This window comes from Apaloderma vittatum, unplaced genomic scaffold, assembly GCF_000703405.1.
Source record: "Apaloderma vittatum isolate BGI_N311 unplaced genomic scaffold, ASM70340v1 scaffold32182, whole genome shotgun sequence".
Classification (NCBI taxonomy): Eukaryota; Metazoa; Chordata; class Aves; order Trogoniformes; family Trogonidae; genus Apaloderma; species Apaloderma vittatum.
The window spans coordinates 5,343-22,699 of NW_009703644.1; the positions used below are offsets into that span (position 1 = coordinate 5,343).

The 17,357-nt window shown below is 45.1% G+C and overlaps 1 protein-coding gene across 1 annotated transcript; it reads right to left on the bottom strand.

Moving 5' to 3' along the window:
* Positions 1-9,918: 9,918 nt before the first annotated feature.
* On the bottom strand, positions 9,919-16,343 carry HIF1AN (hypoxia inducible factor 1, alpha subunit inhibitor; the record flags this gene model as incomplete). Its single annotated transcript, XM_009864706.1, has 7 exons — positions 9,919-10,517; positions 11,448-11,558; positions 11,798-11,861; positions 12,255-12,361; positions 12,851-12,996; positions 14,702-14,850; positions 16,093-16,343. Coding segments are annotated over 7 exons (873 nt in total), but the record flags the coding sequence as incomplete, so codon positions are not given.
* Positions 16,344-17,357: the final 1,014 nt, after the last annotated feature.

Below are 17,357 nucleotides of genomic sequence, written 5' to 3' on the forward strand. Positions count from 1 at the left end.
CATGCTTGCCAATAACCAGGGATATCTCAGATTTTCCAGGATACAGGGGATGACCCTAGCACACTACAAGGATGCTTAGTGGCTGAATCTGAAGCTGCAGAAATCCACGGGGACAGCAGCAGCACAGACCAGTTCTGCAATTAGATCCTGCACCTCTGAAAGTAAAGGCAAGCTCTTGTTCAGCCTCCAACTAACTGTGTGTAGTCCAGCTTGTCCATAGTATGGATGGCAGCTCCTGATTGCAACACCTTCCATCTCAGCACATAGAACTCTGACCAGAAGGTCAGCCCCTGCCTGAGGATGGGGGTCCCCTTAACTCTGGCTGGCTTAGGGCCACAATGGTGCTTGTGCAGTCAGGCCACAGCCTTCCAGGAGAGGACAGGCAACAGATGCATCTACACAGCGACACCAACATCCCCATGCGAGCTCATTTGTTTCACCAGTTCAGCAAGCACCAAGCAGAGGACACTGGCTCAGCTGCAGTGGTAAGACCTCTGTGGTAGTGAGTCCAGCCTTCGTACTCTGCTGACGTAGCAATGCTGCTTTGGTCCTGCAACCAAACAGCTCTATACCCTCACCCTGCGATGTCCCGTCCTTTCCGCTCCATGGTGTGGACACTCATTGAGGGCAAGTGACAAGCATCTGGTGTGCGATGATCAAGAGCTCTCAATCCGTTACCATACGCTTCAGCCTGCCTTACTAGCCAGCTCTGCTGACAGACACGTGCAAGCTCAGTGAGGAAGCTCTTGATAACCCTGGAAACAAAAGAAAGTAGCCTATGACATCCTACCACAAAGGATTTTACTCAGAGAAATAATTTGATACTTCTCTTACCTTCTGTTATCTGGGCTATACAATTTCATGGGTAGGATGAAATACAGCACATTGGGTGAGGGGCTCTCTTGGGAGAATCCATACGATCATAGAATAATTTGGGTTGGAAGAGGCCTCAGGAGACCTAGTTCAACATCCTGCTTAAAGCAGATAGAATTGAAGCAGGTTACTCAGGGCCTTGGCCAGTCAAGTTAATATTTCTAAGGATGGAGACACCACAACCACTCTGGGCAAGCAAAGTTGAATCTAACAGATGAAAGCAATAGTGAGAACCCACTGCTACATACTCTCAGGCTCCTCTTTCCACAGTTTGACCTTGTAAAGAGTGAAGGAAAGAGACAGCACCATGTTCTGCATGCTGCTCGTGGCTTGGAAGGACAAAGACAAAAGCTTTGTCACTAGTGTTACCTGATTCAAAGCCTTGAGTGCACCCAACAGGCAAGAACCCTTAAAGACCTACATCTCAACAGGGCTGTTGATTTAAATCAGGCTTTCTAGGACAGCCAACACCAACTGCATTGGTGGAACTTAATTCCTGAAGATTTCATACATTTTCTCTGAAAACTCCCAGCCCAGAGATAAACTGTTTAAGACCTTTGCCATTTTCCCTTCTTACATTATATTCAAGAAAGAAATGCTACTGTCTATTACTTAATGTAAACTGCCCAGAGGCAGGCCATTTTCTGCTGCTAATGAACATCTCCCATCTTTGACCAAACACGGCGGAGGAAACATAACTACCTCTCACCAGAGAAGAGGCACTGAAGCTATTAGTGAGCCTGAAAGGCCAAAGCCAACGTTCCTCATCCTGGACACATGAGCACAAGTCTGCAAAAAGCAAGCCAGGTCAGTGAGCCTAGCTGCCAAGAAGGGCCACCACTGTTCTGCCAAACATTTACAGCCTCTCATTCAACAATACTGCTTAGCATCACCAGCACAAAATCAATACCTCCTTGAGAGAAATGCTAGTTTAGAGGAACTTAGCAGCGACTTTAGTAGAGGTCATTCCCAAGACATGGAGCAGCATGTCTGTCAGAGGGTATGCAGCACATTGCCTTTGTGTCTGCTGGCAAGTGCCTGTTAACTCCTCTTTAGGTCAAGTCTTCCTACCTTCCAGAGATCTGAAGAAGCCAGCCCACAAGGGGTAAAGATGCTTATTCCCAATGAGTTCATCACCCTCCCTTTGGAATGAGGCTGTATCAGCTTTTTGGTCTGTACCCGAAGGGCAACCTTTTCACAAGGAGAAAACAAACAGGATGGTGTAGGAGCGAGGTTGTGGCTTTTCCTTACCACCTTCACTAAACTCATCCAGCCTGCTGCTAAAACTGACTCTTATGCCTCTCATGTAAGGCAAGAACTCAAGCTCATGTGGTGAAGAGTGAGCAGCGATGTTTTTCAAGAGGGTGTGAGCTTCCCAGAGTTAATTGGAAGCCATCGCCTGCCTGGCTACTCCTCCCAGAGACATAGCTGCACTGAACTAGGGTTTGGGCTTGTGCTGCTCCCTATTCCCATCTCAGGAGGTGGAGACTTCAAAGCATGGACAACTCATGCCATCTGTCCTGCTCTTTGGCCTACTTGAAGAATCAGGGCAGTCTTACTCTAGGGCCTTTCATCCAGGATGAACATATTCGCCGTCTTCTAGGTCCAACTCAAGGTTTATTTACTTGTTTAGTAGGAACACACAACTAGATAGGATCTCTTGGGTCACTCCATCCAGTCTCCTGCCTTACAAGACCTGACAACTTTATGCATCATGTTCCATCTTCAATTTCTTTCTCTCCTTTACTATCTCCTTCACTTCTGTAAATGTTAGTTACAATCCATTGCTTCGCACAGAGGGTCTCTAGACATCCTCAGAGGCCCTGGACAGAAGAGTTATTCCTAGATCTCTCCTTCCCACTGTGGAAAAATAACTGCTTTCATGCTACAAGGCAAAAGAATATCTCTAGAAGTACAGCATTCCTTGGTTCCATGCCAAGGGGACAGAAAATGCTGTAAAGCTTGATTAGAGCAGATTAAAAAAATCCTTCTGGGAACATCTTGTGCCCTGATCCACCTCATTTTCACTCTAGTTAGGTGGCAGAGCACTTGCAGTGGCATGTGCTGTGGCTCAAGAGCTCCCCTGGACGCAGGTAAATGGAAGGTATCCTCATGACAGCATGACAAGCTCAGGTGAACCATGACAGAGAATTAGAGGCAACTTCTTTCCTGCACAAGACAAAGGAGAGCTTCCCATGAAGGCTTCTACATCCCTCTGCAAAAACATCCCCATTCTTTTTCCCTTGATGACCCCAGGCTGCTCTTTCTTCTCCGACAGCTTTTCCCTCCAGCCACTCTGTTGGAGGCTGTTGTCTGAGCAGCTCAATTTCTTCCCAACTGCCTTTGCACCAAAGCCAAGATTTGAAGGGGAGCCTGGAGAGAGGGAGGGACCCAAGTATTCAAGCTATAGCAAAATTACATACTCATCACAGCTAATGGGGGCCCACATGGCACTCCAACTGGATGCTGCCCCACTACCCATTTCCCAGCTGGCTCTGCTGGAGTTTTCCACCCTGCTCCCCTCCCCATGTTTCTGGTGGTGTCACTCCAAGAAAAGTGGCTGATCTGATTGGTGAGAGAACACGAGGAGTGTCAAAGGTGCTCACAGACATTTCTTGGCTGCCTCAAGGAAATAAAGGCCATCGCAGAGCCTGTCAAAATGATTAATCGCTTACAGGGAATGAGGGGGAGGAAGGAAAGGGAGGGAAAAGGAAGGGGAGGAAGGAGGAAAGACAGAGGGAATGGGGAGAGCTATAAACAAACAGTCAAAGCTGAAGACACCGAATTGCCTCTGTGCAGGGGAGGAAGAGGAAGCAAGGGACCCCAGGCTCTGCTTGGAGTGAACTGGTGACTGATGAATTGGTCCCTCAAAGCCCCTAACTGTGGTTGGAGATTCCCAGCCCTGCTCACACCCCAGCTTTGCATCACCCCAAAACACAGGTTCAAAGAGCACTAAGGTCTGCTCTGCCTGAGCGGTGTCAGACATGACAGCCCAAGTAACATGGCCGTGTCACTCCCCAGCTCTACAAATCTCTGTAGTTCACAGGAGCTGACAGCTTATTACCTCAAAAGCCAAGCAAGGCTTCACCAGCCAGTACCCTCCAGCTCCACAGCCTGTAGTGGCTGGCATCTGACCTAAATACCCACCAGCACTAGTAATTCTTTGATGCCAGATGCATTTTACCCCAGCAAAACACAGATGGATGGAAGCACCTTCTGAGAGACTGGCAGAGGTCCTGACAGAGAAACTTGGAGCAGAATCAGTCCGTTGCCCACAGTACCAAGCTCTCCCACAGAAACAACCTTCTTGGATGCTATTATAACCCCATGTGCCCTCTCAGTGGACATAGGGACTGTCTTTCATGAAAAGAAGTTATTTGACCTCACCCCTTCAGCTGCTTTTGGCTCAGCTAGAGCCCTCACACAGCTCACTGCATGAGGCCAGCAGTGCTTAAGCAGCTCAGGAAGCACAGAGCGTGCAGCAGATCTTTTAACAGAGACGACCTACACGTAGGACAGCACATTAAACCCCTTGGGAAGCCAGGAAGGGAGGGGAGTAAGTCACATCCAGAGGTCCTCCCTGTCAAGGCATTCAGTGGTGAATCCTGACTATTCAGGTAAAATATCACAACTGAGACTCTGAGATGAAAGTCACACTTGTGGCTCCCACCATCCAGTACCATGACATTTCCTACAGCAAGGGCGGTACCCTGCCACATCAAAATCTGGGCTTTCTCAGGGCTTACTGCAAGTTTGAGAGATGAATTCTGACAGCAACACCACAAGCTGCCTTATCATCCACAAAGAGCATAAGGCACACTCTTCCAAATGCAAACATCCATTTAAAACGTTGCTGCGAATAACCAGCAGTCCTCCCCTTGCACAGTTAGAAGGGGATATAAGTCACTACCCGACACATCTCCCCACCCCGAGTAATGTGACCAATGGTAACTTCTGTCATAATTAGCACTGGATGAAAAGACTTGTTAGATCCTGTCCTGAGACCCACTGTTTTCTCTCTCAGTTTAGATCCTGTCAAGACCCACTGTTTTCTCTTTCATTTTGAGTTCCCGCAGTGAACAACACCAGCTACGGGAAGAGGCAGAAAATCCAAGCTGCTATCATTCGCTATCATTTGTTGAAGCAACATGGCTTCAACTCTTAGCTTTGGAGGCACTTGCTTTGATTTCTAATCACAGAAAGAATAACCACTCTTACACAGACCTCCACTTGAATTGAGTGACCCAACCTTGCAGAGACATGAATTGTCACCGAAATCAATGAAGCCAGTAAGCTTAAGCCTTGAGACGAAGCAACATTGCATGTCTTGAAAAACTATACCAAAATGTTTAGCCTGACAAGACTTTGAATGACAGCTGTAGGAAAACCAGGTAACATAGACTTCACGCGTACCAATAATTTGATCAAAACCCAAACAAATGTATACAGTGGATTGTGCATAGCTGGATGATGAGCTAAGCCAGCAATCAACAGACACAAAGAAGTCACAACTGCCTTATTTTCTTTACCTGTCATGCAGTCTATCAGTTTCCTCCCTGCTCTTGTAGGAAATGACAATATCAGGAAAAGAGCCTGGAACTGCTTTCACATTGCTCGTCCCAATCTTTCTACACGCCAGTCAAGGCCCATGCCTGCTCACCTCTGCACCAGAAACTGCAAGGCTGCATGCAAGCAGTGGGGAAAGGAGACTGTAAAAATTTAAGAAGTTGTTTCTGTGGTTTTTGCTGGGAGGCACTGCTAAGGAAGTGCAAGGTGTTGATGGGGTAAGAAAAGGGCTCTGAGATTCCTCTCTCCCTTACTAAGCAGAGAATTATTAAACAGCACAGGAAGGATCTTGCCTAGCTGCCTTCCTCCACAAGCTTGCCAACAAAGCCAGGACCCTTGCTAGTGCCCTGTATGTAGGCAGAGGAGCTTTGTAGAGCAAACGTAGTGCTCAAGAGTTACGCATCTCATGGACTTCACTGTGGCTCCTAGTGGCTGCCTCCATTGTTTGTGGGATATTCCCCCCCCTCCTTCTAACAAAGGTTCTGATTAATGATCGCTCATTCCTAATTGTCAAATTTCTTTTCCTTCATCCTGTGTCTAATCACCAGTGACAGAAGCCATTACGCAAATGAGAGCAGACGACTTCCCACAACTGTTCTCGTTGGTAAAAGCCTTGTAATTTAAAGCTCTGATATGCAGAGGAAAGCTGCGTTTCCCCAAGGCGTCCAGGCATCTGTTCCACTTACACTCCAAGAGCCTCAACTTCCGCTCCCTCCCCCCACAATTAGTCCTCTGCTTGCAACAAATATTTGACTTTGCAAGGCAGTAATTAGAACTTACTTTGCATGTGTTTTTCACAGTAACAGCATCTCTTCCCCTTTCCTTCTAGGCAGCATCAATGCAGAAAAGAACCCAGGGAAGATGGTGACTTCATGACTTCCCAGAACATTGACAGGAGAGGTGCCTTTGAAAGAGGAGCTGAAGATGAAGACCATAAACCACAGTGCAGGGAAGCTACTCACACACACATGGCAGAAGGGAGACTTAGAGAAAAGCACTTTGAAAAAAACACACATGCAAAGGAAAGTACTCCAGTGCAGTTGCTGCTCTGCTTCTAGGGCTGGGACAGCAGCATGAGTTGACCACGCATCACCACAGAGGCTTGCCAAGCCACCGTCAAGACCCTGAATGCACCATCCCCATTCTAGGGCTTTAAAGAGCAATTGGCTGTGTTCAAGGTCAGCATGCTTGTTAATAAGAACTGTTGCAAAGAAAAAAAAGCAGCAGTCCCAGCCCAGTCCTGCCCCTCTTAAAGAGCTGCTTTGACGCTGAGGATTACCCCCTTCATCCCCACTGGTATTAGACTGCCCCTGCACTGCAGGTATCTCATACCTCCTTACCCTGGCCCCAATCCTGACCTGCTGGCTTCACCTTGGACCTGTTTTATCACCCTCTATTTCCTGCATGGTCACTGAACTGCACCCAACCTGGATCACCAAGGGGGTAAAGCAGTGGATCAGTCTAAAAATCTCATGCCCGTTCCATGGGAAAAATCGTGCAGCCATGACCTACAAAGATTAAGAGAAAAGGTTACTTCTCCTCAGAAAAACAATCAAGGAACAGGGAAATGGGGGAAACAAAAGAAGAAAGGTATTACAGGGTCTAAGGCAATAAAAGCAAAAAAGACTAAAACTACAAGCAAAAAGCTCTTAAGTCTGATCTAGTGTTCAGACTACACAGTTCTCATCCCTCAGCTTCCTCTGCTTCTCTGTGCGACCAGAGACATTTCAGAGCTTTGCGGTGCCAGCTGTGCACGTTACCCAACAGGCACAGGCCCAACACGCACACAGAGGATCAGATGGAACAGACCACTAAGTTCAGTGGAACTGAAGCAAGTGTGTGTTCAGAGATGACGATCCCAGCAGGCATCGGCAAACACTCATCATCACAGAAGACTTTAGCCACTTGTCTTTCCTACTCCTTCCACATTTGCTCTGCCCCTCCAGGGCATGAGAAAAGAACGCCAATCATGGTACCTCAGGCTCAGAAATCCCATGTTTCTCTCTCCACCCACCATCCCTAATCCCTATTCAACTCTTCCCATTTTACTACACATCAGAAATTTGTTCCGATTTCAACATTTCACTGATGGTTCAATGCCAAGATTGCTGTAGAATTAATATTGCCTTAAAGTATCCTGACTCTTTGACTAGGTGGAGAGGACTCCACCATCCAAGGCTGCCAACATACAGCAGAAGTAGACAAAGGAAGCCTCCCCCCAAATTATCCTTGACCAAAGTATGAAACGGATAGAGGACCAAATGGAGGACAACATATCCCAAAGGATAAGCAACTCTTAGAACGCCCTAGATTCAATAGTGTAGTTTGCTCCATCATCCCATCGGTGACCAGAGTATGGTGACACTATTCAGAGAGGGGAATTTTCTTCCTCCCCATCAACAGTTGCTGTTGACAGAGTTCAAGGATACCATCTTACTCCCAGCTTTCCTTTCAGGCTTATGGAAGAAGTATGGGGAAAGTTGTGAAGACACACAACAACGCAGTCGATATTGCTGTTTTGAAGGCAGTTCTGGAGACCAGCAGCTTTCACCAGTGAAGAACACGAGTGGAGTTATTAAGAAGACAAAGGTAGTTTTATACACACATTTCCTTATACAGCTCTCCTATACAGCCATTCACAAAATAAAAGCCACACAGTACTGTTGTTCAACATTGGTTGTATTTAAGAACTACACTTCAGAAGGTACCGTGTGTTTGTCACACCCCACCCCCTGCACACACACCCCTAGCAGAGAACACACACAGCTTCCCAATACCATGGCAAGGGGCACTGAAAGCACAAGGTGAAAAAGGAAGGGGGGGAGTCAGTCCATCAGTGCATTGTAAATGAGCTTTCACAAAGTCAAGTGCAGCAAAATCTGTTCAGACACTTTAAAAGTTAGACCTTTGGCAAATAAAGAAAAAAAAAAGAATCCTAAAATTCTCTAAGTACCATTCTCTCTCCACATGGGATATGAACTCCCACCCTGAGCTTCGGGAGTTGATGGTGTCTAACAAATAGTACTGGAGACTACTATGTGCTGAATAAACAGCACAGAGTTGGTATTTCATTTGAGCATCTTTCAACCAAGGGCATGCGCCCAGGATTCCTGGGAAGGCCTTGGTTTTGGCAGCTTAGCCTCCTTCCTCACCTGCCTGAAGGCTGAACATTGACAAGTATCCAGCTGAGTGACCTTCGTCTGGACTTAACCACAGCTCTGGAGTCTGCAACAAGTAACATGGCAGTCAGACTACTCAGTGACAGACCTACTTCTTAAACAAGCACCTTGCAGTTGCCAATTATACTTCATTTGCTCTGACCTGTCAAGCAGTCAGAAAACCGGCCCCTGGAACCTCCTGTTTGAGAAGCCTTTCACCTTTGTACAAGACAAGCTCACTGCAAGTAGTGCCTGAGCTGTCTCAGCAAAAGATAGGACCTAAGGGCAAAGATGGAACACTTCTTGAACACCATGTTCTCAACACCTTTATCAGAATCCTATGTCAGAACAAGCCCCAAAGTACAACAGGGGAAACAATGGGAAGTCTCAACAGAACAAATTCCCCACTATTCTCTGGGATGAGATATATGGGCTATGAAACAGCTTCCACCAACCTCTAGCTCTTGGGACCTATTACAACCACATCAAATACACAAGACCTTTGGCACGAGCCCCAAACCAGGGACAGCAGTGCAGCACACCTCGGGGAATAAAAAGCCAGCCTTCATAGGAGCCTAAGGCTTTCGCATGGAAGAGGAGGAGAAAAGCAAAATGATTTTTCAGGGTGATTGCTGAGAACTCTGAAACAGAGGCTTGTTGGGTTTCTGTGCCCTGGTCTTGTCACTTCCCAACCTGCCACATCAAGTCCTAGAACACAAAAAAGGTCAAGATAAACTTAATCACATTTAAACTGAAAGCCCTGACCTCTTTCACTGTACAACGAAGGGAACCACACTGGCATGGATTTAACTGATGGATAGGAGCCACACGACATCACACAAACATGCGCACCTGTGCGCAGCCACACACACTTGAGTTCTTGCAGTTTAAGTAGAAAGGGCACTTTCCCGTGGTTAGTCTGAGAAGCCAGCACTCCTGATGGGAAAAAGCTAGGCTCTGTACCTATCTGACACTGCATTTTGACAGTCTAGCTCGGCACCCCTGGGGAATTTTATTTAAAAACGTGGCTTAATTGTTCAAGACTTGGAGAGTGCCCTGGCATTTATCTGTATCTCCATAACACTACATACCCTTTTAACCACACTGCAGTTTCCAAAGAGCAGGAGAGAAGCCTTCACTCTCCAGGGAAAGCTGTCAGAAATGAGGTTTACCTAGACTCCTATAACACATATGCTATCCGGAGAGCATAGGATTTGGTGCTCACACACTAGATGAATTTGCTCTGATCTCTACCCTGTACTAAGTCCAAAGGACAGATGTCTTAAGTTGAAGAGACTGAATCATTTGTCCTGTTGCTCATCACACACAGGCCATCTCACATGTTTGATTCCGTTATACAAAAAAAGGTGCCAGATTTGAGCATGGACAGGTCCTCTAGTAACAGAGGACTGTGAGACCCATCACTTCCCATCTTATATCCACCTGCAAGCACCAACACAAACCCAGCTGGAAGGTCCAAACCCCACAAGGCTGAGGGAACAAGGTAACTCCTGGTTCTCCTCCAAGCTCTTCTTCAAATGCCTGAAAATCTTGAAGCAACACATCCGAGTACCAAATGCCACACTCCTTGTTGTGGCAAACAGGGCAGAGGGAAAAAACAAAAAGTTAGTGAGCATGAATCCAGCTTCCAGTAAGTGCAGACTCTTTCTTGGGAGGTTCCGTTAGGTGAGAGTGGAGGATGAATGGGGTACTAACGGTTTTGCAGTTCCAGTGGCCCCCCTTATTGTAGTGGGGCAGAGATGGGCCAGGAAACCCATCAGTCTGTTAAGTGCCGCGTGCAATACTAGCGTTCAGTATCTTCCATTGCTTGTGAACAAAGCAGCTCCAACATCAGTCACCCAGGGCAGCCAGGCATTAGTCATACCGTCCCTTAATCATCATATTCAACAAGGGACCCACCTGTTTAAAGCAAAGACAGATCGTTAGCGGGGACAGCTACAAAGAAATGGTAGCCTGTAGAGGCTGCTCCCTCTGCATCTCACCACTTCACGAGTGGTCCAGGGCAGAGGATCTCAGTGCACAAATTGAGCCTAAGGCTTTGAAACCAGTTTGGTACTGCAGGGTTCTCTGCCAACACCCAGCTTCAGTTGTCAGTAAATGCTGCAGGATACTTGTTCGAGACTTTTTCACTTCCCACCCTAGACTTGCAATTTCTCAGTATACGCTCTTAAAAGGAGCCGATAGTTGCCATGGGGTGCTTTTTGCAGGGCAGAGAACTCACAGCAATGCACTAAGGAGTTCACACACAGTGCTAAAGGTTAGACACCAAAAAAACATTTCTGTTGACATTCAGTATTTCCACTTTCAGATCAAGAGATCTTCAAAAACATACTCTTAGTATTCCAATCTGTTTTCTTTGAAATACCAGTTGATTAAAATTGCAAAGAATTCAGAGATGACCAAGACACACATTAAGGGGAAAGCACATGACTTCATAGAAGAGATTTAAGAGAATGTGGATTCAACAAGTAAATTTTTTTTTTTTTTGCAAATACAAGGTACTGTTGCTGCACAGAAGGTTAATGAGAGTTTAGAAGCAACACTTTTCCGGCAGTGCCCAAAGCTGAAGTGCACCTCCCCACACATACAAGAACAAATTATTCCATTGTTTGTAGTGGTCCTCTCCAGAACTATAATTTAAAGAGCTTGCCTTTTTGCATCCAAAGGACCTTCTGAAGACAGCAGGAAGAACCATTCACAGCAACAGAGCAATCCTGCTTTCTCCTAACCTCCCTGCGACACCTGCAGAGCCAAATAAGTTGGCATCTCGAGTTTTGCATTAATCCATAATGATTTCAACAGCAGTGACTGTATCATTCTTTTTTGTACCTCTTGTGGATTTCCTAAGGCTTCTCCCAACATCTTCTCAATGTTCCTCATTATAGCCACTTTCTGATGAGCCTTTAATGGATATTCGATTCTCTTTGGGGTTGGGGCACCCTGAAATATCAAAAATAATAGTTAATTCATTGGCATGAATTGCCAGATTATATTATCTTCTCCCAGCCACCCAGTTCTTCACACGCTACTCAAAAGGGACACAGTAGCTTTCAGCTTTAAAGTAAAGGATTTGGTGCAATGAGATTCTCATGCTGACAGCAAGCGCAAGTAGTTCTCTACCTGAAAAATTTCTCTGGAACAGAGCTATCCAAGCTGCACAGGAAGGTGCTTGTACTCACCTTGTACCAGAAGTTCACAGTGATGGTAATTCCCCCATTCAGGAGAGACTCAATGTGGTGCCACCTGCACGGAAACCACACACGAAAGAAAGAAAATGTTGCTGTAGGTTATAGTCAAGCACCTTGGACGGATGAGTTCAGACAGCACTAAACAAGCCTTGCCCTCTATCTCCACCATCAAGACCTCAGAACTTCTGGAAAGCTTTCCTTATTTAAATACAGATTTTATCACACCTGTTACTGGAGTACTTGCACAATATCAGTGTCAAGAAGAATTACCACTCCCATCCAACAGATAGGAAGTAGAAGCAGATCAGCCCAAAATATAAGAAAAAAATATTATACTTGCTGGAAAACTCAGAAGAAAATTCTCTTAAGAGCCAAACCAACACTTTAAGCAGAAGACCTTTCAAATCTCTGTTTGCTGGTCACTGTGCAGTCCCACCAGCCTTCTTACCAGTACATGGGTATGTACAGCACATCCCCTGGACCCACCACTGTCTCATAGCCAACCACGCTCCGGAAGTTTGGAAACTTCTCATAGTCAGGATTGTCAAAGTCCACCTAACAGAAGAAAACATGAAGAATCTCAGAGCTTCCTGCAATGACAGTTCTCATTACTGGCTCTTAGTATTAAGTCATCCTGATGTTCCCTATCTGGGTTTTACATCCCTATTCATGCCTTAACTCCACTGCGAGGCCCTGCAGTACCCCTGAAGTCCCACCAACACGGATACTCTCTAAGCAAATCTGTTTGATGAAGAGAACAGTGAAACAGAACAGAGAAGGCAGAAAATGAAGCCCACATGTGCTACCAGGAAGGAGATGTTTATCACCCTAGCAGTTGCAAGTCAGGACCAGGCACAAAGAGAAACACCACCAGTCCCTCCATGTATTCTCAATGTATTCACCAGTTAACAGCTCTGAACACAGGTTTTGCAAAAGCTTGGCAGGTGGCATGCAGCTTTAACTCCAGCGCAGCTTGCTCCCACCTAGCACCTTCGCAAATGCCGTTTTTGGGAATGGAGCAGAGAAGGGATCTGCCACTCTCACCTGGCTCTGTCTGTCACACGGATGGTGCACAGGATAAGGGTAGAGGCATTCAAACTGATCAGGAGGGAACAGGATACACCTCTTGTAACCCTTAATCTGAGCAAAGAAGTTCTGCTGCTCATCATAATGAGCTGGTGTCACATTCCCTACAGAGAGAGAAAACATGATAATCAAGATTTTGTGTCCAGGTAGGAAAGACAGAAGCAATTTATAGCCCTTGCTAAAGACAGTAAATACACTCCCACATATTCAGAAAATTAAAGGAAAATGACTACAGGAACATTACATACTGATCACTGGATCCATCAGCTTTTATTGAGCAGTTGCTACTCTACTTAATTTCCATTCTAAATCCATATTCAGCAACTTATGCTCTACAGGATTAGGATTTCCAGCTTGTTTCCATGAACAACAGATGGTAGAAACACCTACTGTCAGAACTGAACAGGTAATTCTACTCAAATGTGACAGTCACACTGATTACAGGTCATCCCACTTCACAAAACTGTGAACGTTCCTTGCCCAGTTACTGAGATTACTTTCTACTAAAATGCTCTTCTTGTAGTAGTACCTCTGTCTTTTAAGGTACCTGCCTACAAGTCAGTCTCCATGTGGATTTGGAAGACCACTCTATGAAGATATTGTTAAGATTTAACCACCTTCAACTTCTCCAGCACCCTCTAACCTCCCAAGAAGAAATTTGTCTCTTAATTGAAGGAGAATTCCTCCCTGCAGCATACCAGCTCAAATAAGAACAAATGCTTCACAGAATAATCAAAATTTCTTCCTGAATAGGCAATGGACGTGTTAAGAAAAGCCCAGAAGGTTAACTTTGCTCAACTTGCAAATTGATTTACATTTTAAATCTGCAGACTCCATGCAATTTCGATCTACAGCATCTGAAGCACTCAAACAACAAACGGGTCTCTTTACACAATTTTCAGTTACTAAAAACAGAGATCTACCAGCATCACACAGAGTCTTTCTATGAACAGAAGATCACCTCCAGGCATTCACAGTACATCTCTGGGGACACACAGGCTATTCCTGTGCTTGCTTCCTCTCTCTAACCCAAGTTAACTTGTAACAACAGTTCCGTCCCAATCCAAAGCTTTAAACTACCTGCTCTAAAGGAACACTTAGAAACAAGTGGAAAATCAATTTGTGTCAGGGGTTAAGGCTGGGATGGCCACCAAACAAATGACAGATACTCTCTATTAGCTCTTCTCCCTTCTCAGAAGAACGGGAAGGAAAAGGGAATGAGGAAAAGGCACATAAAGTCTAAAAAAACAGAACAAAATCATAAAACTTTAGAACAGTAACAAAAAAGATAAAATACAATAACATTAATAAGAAAATTAAATATACACAAATAGATACAAACTAGTATCAAACTTTCCCTCCATTCCATACGGAATGGAATGCTTTGTTGGTCAGGTTTGGGTCACCTCTCTGTCCACTCCTCCTTGGAAGTGCAACCTTTATTTACTTACAACCCTTTCATTTATGGCACTCTATTTAGCACACAAGACTTAACGGTGACCTTGGTTTCTATATAGTAGCAAGTATAAACAAGAGCCATTCTGCATACCAGTCTAGTACACCAGGTAGTAACTGTAAACACCAGGCTTTATCACTTCTAGAAGCAGACATCATCTGCAAAAACCTGCTGTTAACTTCAGAAAGTGCAGCCTCTTAGAAGTGACTGAACTGAAGAGAAAAGTCATTGAACAAAGAATTGGTTCTGTTCTAGCTCACACCAGGACAATCTGAACAACCTCCTGGAACTGAAATACCGAAGTGCTGACCAAATCTTCTGCCCTTCTTGCCCAGTCAGAGCAAACTGCTTACCTTCCATACCAATAAGAAGCAAGTTTGAAGTCAGTTGACCCCAGCCACGTTTCCCTTGCTGCTTGTTAATCCAATTCCAATTGAAACCAAGGAAATCCACCACGATCTTCCTTCCAACTGTATCATTCAGTGTTTGCTGCAGATATAGCCTGTGTTTTCCAGAGACAAGCAGAAAGCAAGTATTAAACTTTGTCATGAACATGAAGACATGTCTCTACATCTCTTCAGAAAGATTTCAAAACAAAGAGAAAACTCCTAGAGATTCTATTTCATCACCACCCACAACAATCACCTTTGGAAGGAAACAATTTCAAAAACTCCCCAAACTTTACTGAAATATTTTCTGGTATAGAAAGGAACAAAACTCAGTTCTGCTTGAATGAAAGGAAAGAGAATTTTAGAGCAAGAACAACCCCCTCACAGTGCAGGAGTAGGAAATTGTAAACAGACTGGCCACTATCAAGTGTCAAACACAGTTGTGAATAATCCCCAGATAGGTTAGAGTGGTGGCATTTATCTGCAATAAGAATTACCTCTTATACTAGACATGTGTGAAAAAAAGGGCAAAAAAGGGCTCAGGAAACTCATCACATTTCCATAGCAAGTTATTTAAAGCCACACTCACATATAGAGATACAGAATCATAGGAATCAAACATTTGTATTAATAAGGGCAGTATTAAAGACTAACTTCCGCAATGCTAGGAGGAAAGTGCATTTTTGAGCTCTCAGACCATGTTCTCTCTTGGAAAAAAGCACACCCAAAGCTGAGAAAGAAGAGAAAGGCACATGGACACAGAGTTGCTTCCAATTAAGATGCAACTAAGCATCCATAAGTCCTTTTAAAGGGCTGGTGACTGATAAAGTCAACTGAGATTTTACCTACAGTTGCTAACAGTTATTCTCTGTATAGGTGTGAAGCTCCCCTCAGTAAACCACAGCTCCATTAGTGGTATAGGCCATCACCATCAACAAAAACACAGCATGTACGCAACCTTCACCCTCGTTTAGAAAGATGGGAAAACACCAGCTGCCTTTATTCTGTAAAAAAGTCTGAGTGTCATAGCCTGTACTTTTTCATCGGATAAATAAGCTCTCTACCAATACCACAGTCTGCCAGAAGAATGCAAAGCTTAAGGCATTCTCTATCCAAATCCTGCCTCGGAGAAGGAAAAAAGCTCCAAAGATAGCGTGAACAGTTTGATTAACTAACGGCATGACTTTTTTAATCAGGTAACAAGACTGCTCTCAACCAGCAGCCCTGCAGGAAAAGCAGGGCTACAAAAAAAAATAAAAAAGGCTTGAGCAGTTTTAATCATCACCATTCACTGATGAGAGACATATCCCCTACTTAGATCTACAGAAACAGAGAAACGTCCACACATCACTTACCTCTCAGCACTCCCTTTTTGTTGTATTTCCTTGAGTCTGTCCACAAACTCAGCAAACTTCATCTCTTCCCTGCTTGACTTGGGTTTGAAGTTCTTAAAATTCGCCATCTTCTTCTCATCATAGTACAAAAACTTGTGTGTGCTAGCACTATACACCGAGAAGTCCCCATTGCCAATGTTTTCCTGGAGGTAGTCCAGGTCCCATTTCAGAGCAGGATAAACCAGATTCGTATCTGTCAGCACCACCGGCTCCTGGTGAGAAACAGGAAGTTTATCGATTCAATGTCCTCCTGAACCAGAGAATGATCACATTCATTATTGCAACCACACAAACTCTCAATGAAAATGAGGAATTGGAAAAGGCATTTAGAGTAATCGGATACCTTGGTGTGGTGAGGAAAGCAAGCAAAACATGACAGGATGTTTTAAGAAAGTAGTAGCCTGTTCCCACAGCAAGATCCTGGTAGCAATGGGGCAGATTCTACTATCTATTTTGCTAATCTCTAACACATGAGGCTAAACAAACAAACACTAGCTGGGAACAACTGTAGGTCTACTTGGTCCTGCCACGTAGCAAGGAGACACAGTAGCTTGTCTGGTCGCTTCCAGCCTCAGCTATGAGGGGATAAATGCTGGTAGAAAGATACCTCTAAACCCAGAAACAGAGAGAACACTCATCTCTTCTCTCAGAGGATTGCAGGTAACCTTGAGCCATCAAAAACCCTGACATTACTCCCATCTCTTCTGCACCCAGAACAGAACCACTACAAAAGGAAGATAACCGACATCACCTATCTCCTCAGCTACAAACAGTAAGCACCTAAACAAGAATGGCAACTGCTGTGTTTCCAAGCTGTGCAAGCACAACTTCCCTTTCTGTAGTTCTTCTTAAAAAAAAATCAAATCAAAACAAAAAACAACGAGCAATCTTACCAACAAGAGATCGAGCCGGTCCAGAACCTATACAAGAGCTAACACCTCATGGCAACCTTCACATCTGTGGTTGCTCTCACTTAGAAAACAACGAACATGTATCTATAGTTCTACACATTTCCTCGATTTCCATGTATACAGCAAAGCATTTAACATGCACGTTTCCCGAGAGTTTCACAAGTCAGCCCTGCGGCACCGAGAACTCCCCGCTACACCGCAGATGTTCGGGACAGCGTCAACAGCCCGGCCTGCGTGGGCTAGGGCAGGGCGGGGGCTCCGGAGCGGAGAGCGGGACAGAGCCGGGGTGGGGAGGGGAGAGCACCAGGAACGACA